At 47.5% G+C, this 3406-nt stretch overlaps 1 protein-coding gene across 1 annotated transcript; it reads right to left on the reverse strand.

The window, feature by feature from the left end:
* Positions 1-301: 301 nt before the first annotated feature.
* Positions 302-2133, reverse strand: LOC106808607. Its single transcript, XM_014811387.1, has 3 exons — positions 2076-2133; positions 542-1817; positions 302-378 (listed from the first exon to the last, which is right to left on the reverse strand). Exons 1-3 carry the CDS (start codon positions 2103-2105, stop codon positions 302-304), a joined length of 1383 nt encoding a protein of 460 aa, XP_014666873.1. The 5' UTR covers positions 2106-2133.
* Between the last annotated feature and the right edge of the window lie 1273 nt (positions 2134-3406).

Here is a 3406-nt window from a genome sequence, read left to right on the forward strand (position 1 = left end):
TTATGTTATTATGTTGTTTGCCTTATCAACTACGCCGCTTTATTCCTTGGCATTCTCCATCGTTATAAATATGTGCTATAGCAACAGTTGCATTCTAATAACTAACCAACATTATCAACATTCCCACTCATATTACTAACTACCTGTTCTACTCTGATACAGTTCGGCTCATCTTGGCATTACGTAACAATTGTCTGTGTAGTGTGGGGTGGGGCACCGAAGACTACAAGGCCGTTGATTTACATAGCAACCATCATGTGAGCGACCTCATGGTCTGCCGGTAGATGGCGTATGATGCATTCTAAGCCATCATGTGAGCGACCTCAGGGTCTGCCGGTAGATGGCGTATGATGCATGCTAAGTCATCATGTGAGCGACCTTAGGGTCAGCCGCAAGATGGCGTATGATGCATCATTCTAAGCGCGGAATGCACCGTAGCTGGGTCGGTAGAAGTACGATCGGGCCAGATCCCCGCTGCTGCGATGTGCGCTAAATGTTCCGCGAGCTGACGGCAACACTAGCGGCCTCACATAGGATGCACCGACGCCATAGTCGTCGTCCGCCTCCCGCCTACTATCCCTGATGGCGTTGTATGCCACAGGCTGCTTCTTTTCCACTTTCTCAGAGTAGGTGGTGACCGATGGTCCTCCGTAATCTTTCGACCTAGAACCGAAGTAGTTATCGTACGTTCCAGAATGGGGGAATTTAAATGCAGGTTCAGAAGAAGACCCGTATGGTTTCCTAGATTCTTTATTCGCAGCATAGGTTCTTGTATCAGTTCTGTAGATATCCTCGTTTCCGTGTCCAGACAGACGGCTATCGTAGCTGTCTCGGGCCGGTCCATAGTCAGCGACGTGGTCGGAACGTATATCTTGTGCGTATCCACTTCGTGTTATGGGGTCATCAACTTCGATTCTCATTGAACTAAATATGTTTCTGTTTCTACCAATATCATATTCATTGTCATTTGCCCTCTGGTTCGGTCTATGGCCAGGGAGTAGCGTATCGAAATCGTTCGCCCGTACACCCAAAGCACGACTCTTTATACTGGACTCAGAAGATACGTGCCGATTTTTCGGGTATTCGCTGTTCGAATTTTTGTAGCTCGGTCTAATGTTATCATCATGACGGGGTGCAGCAGGTGATGAAGGTCTGCGTCCGTAGCCATCTCTCTGCCTTCCGTTTAAAGAACGCCCATCCTGAATTTCTACCGCTACCCCGCGGGATGTATAGGGCTCGCGCCCAGGTCCTAATTCATGCGCGTTGGGATGAGAATACGGTTCGAGCTTCGCATAAGCGCTAGGACGTCCATCCGATTCACTCCTTTTGTACTCGCTGTATGCGGTCCGCTCGTCGCCGGCACGCGTTGACTCACGCGAGCGTAGCGGGTGTGCATCGTCATAACGGCGGCTGTTAGGGCCGCGCGTATCTGGCGTTAGGTTATTGCTGGCGGGCGCGTCGTAACCATGGAGTTCCGTCGCGTGTCCGACGGTGATGCGGTCGGCTGTCCGCCGCGTCCCGTAGTCGCGCGGTTCCTCAGCGTAAACAGGCCTATCGAGGTAACTACTGTCACCGGACGGGTAGATAGTACGCTCTGTTACGTAGCTTGGCTCCAAGCTATACCTGCTGCCACTGAGCGCCGATGGGTAGGTAGAACGGCTTTCTTTCCGTGAGGTCTTCGTGCTGTAGCTCGGCTCCCTGTCGCCACCGTGGCCGTCGTATCTTGTTGTAGGCACTGGTCCCGAGTACTCATACGTGTCCACGCCGTAAGCAGGAGTAGCGTAGCTGTAGTTTATGGTTCGTGCTGATGCGACGAGCTGTTTCACATTTAATAGCATATTAATAAACAAACAAATAAATAAATAAATTGATTAATATTAATATATATATACCATTTCAATATAGAACGTAAAAACGTAGAATAAGATATTGTGAGGCGACTACATCTTAGAATAAGATGAATGGCTATAGGAAAAACGTTTATTGTAGGTGAAGCACTGTAAATATTTGCAATTCGCGTCAGATTTTGATCCACAGTGTTGAAGCTCTCTGATTGATGTGGACAGCATACTTACCATACACAAAAGCGCCACTGTCGCCAACATTGTGATTGAGACACGAGCTCTCGCTTGTTTTTTCTGGAAATAAACGAGAGCGAGCTTTGCGGATAATTCCGTTATGTGATTAAGGTCGCCAAGAAAGCCTTAGCATCCACGCAGACATTCCTGTAGATTCACACCACGTATCCCGTTTGTGTTACACTCTCTCGCTCTACCTATATGTTGCGGTGTGTTTTGCACATCTGTTAAAATTATATGAACCCATTCATAGAAGATTCGTTTGTCTCGTCTAAATTTGACAAATTACACCAAACCACAAGTATCGACGTTTATACGTGGATACCTTTACGCCTGTCTGGTTAAAGATTTATCCATGCATGTATTAGGTCGCGATAGTCCACTGATTAATTATTGGGGTAATTAATTGATTACAGTGCATACCCCAGTGCATTAATTGATGAACTCGTATAAGAACAGGTGCGCGACTGCAACCACCTGACGATCTCGCGCACCGATTACAACCTCTCATAGACAGGTAAACAAATTCAATAAATTCACATGTTAGTAAGAGCATACATCGCTACCGTTTTATGCATTTATTTATGTCGTAACTCTAATGGTAGCTCGGCATAGCATACCAAAATGAGTGCAGACGGGCATGCGTGCGTGCGTTCAATGTCATGCAGCATTCTTAAATCGTCAGTGGTTTCACGTCAACCGCTCGGGGAACGACTGTATGGAAACTGTAAAACGCGGTCTGTATTTCTATCCACCCGTTATATATAATCGAGTTTTCTTATTTTTTACGCGAAACACAAAAGATGTGCTGTTTCACGAAGGCTGCACGCAGAGCAACACAGGTAATTGCTTTTGAGGTTAAAAGGTTTCGCCATGCAGGTAAATACACACGTATTGAATGATGAGACACAATCATGTTAGTAACGCTCTTGCGTGTCGGCTCGCAGCCATGCTTTGCAAGTAGGCCAGAAACAACGCTAACTCAGAGAATAATCCATGTGTCTATCGGCGCCATTTCATCAGAGGGTTGTTTTGGCTATACCGTCAGACAGATGCGTTTGTGGACGCCTACTCGACTGTCAATGCAGCGCGAAGCTGGACAACCGCGACGGCGTCACGGCGGTATACCACGCATCAAAACATAAACCGGAAGCCGTCCGGAGACGATTAATTTGATCAACCTGTCGCCATCTCAGAGCCATTCCGTTCTCGTTTACCCTGAAAAGCGCCGGAAAAACCCTTACGCCGCAGCTCACTGTCAATAGCGTAGGCCTACTGTCTCCAACGCTGTGGACCGCTCGGAAACATGGGAGTGCTTTCGTTACGCT

This window comes from Priapulus caudatus, unplaced genomic scaffold, assembly GCF_000485595.1.
Source record: "Priapulus caudatus unplaced genomic scaffold, Priapulus_caudatus-5.0.1 Scaffold290, whole genome shotgun sequence".
Lineage (NCBI taxonomy): Eukaryota > Metazoa > Priapulida > Priapulimorpha > Priapulimorphida > Priapulidae > Priapulus > Priapulus caudatus.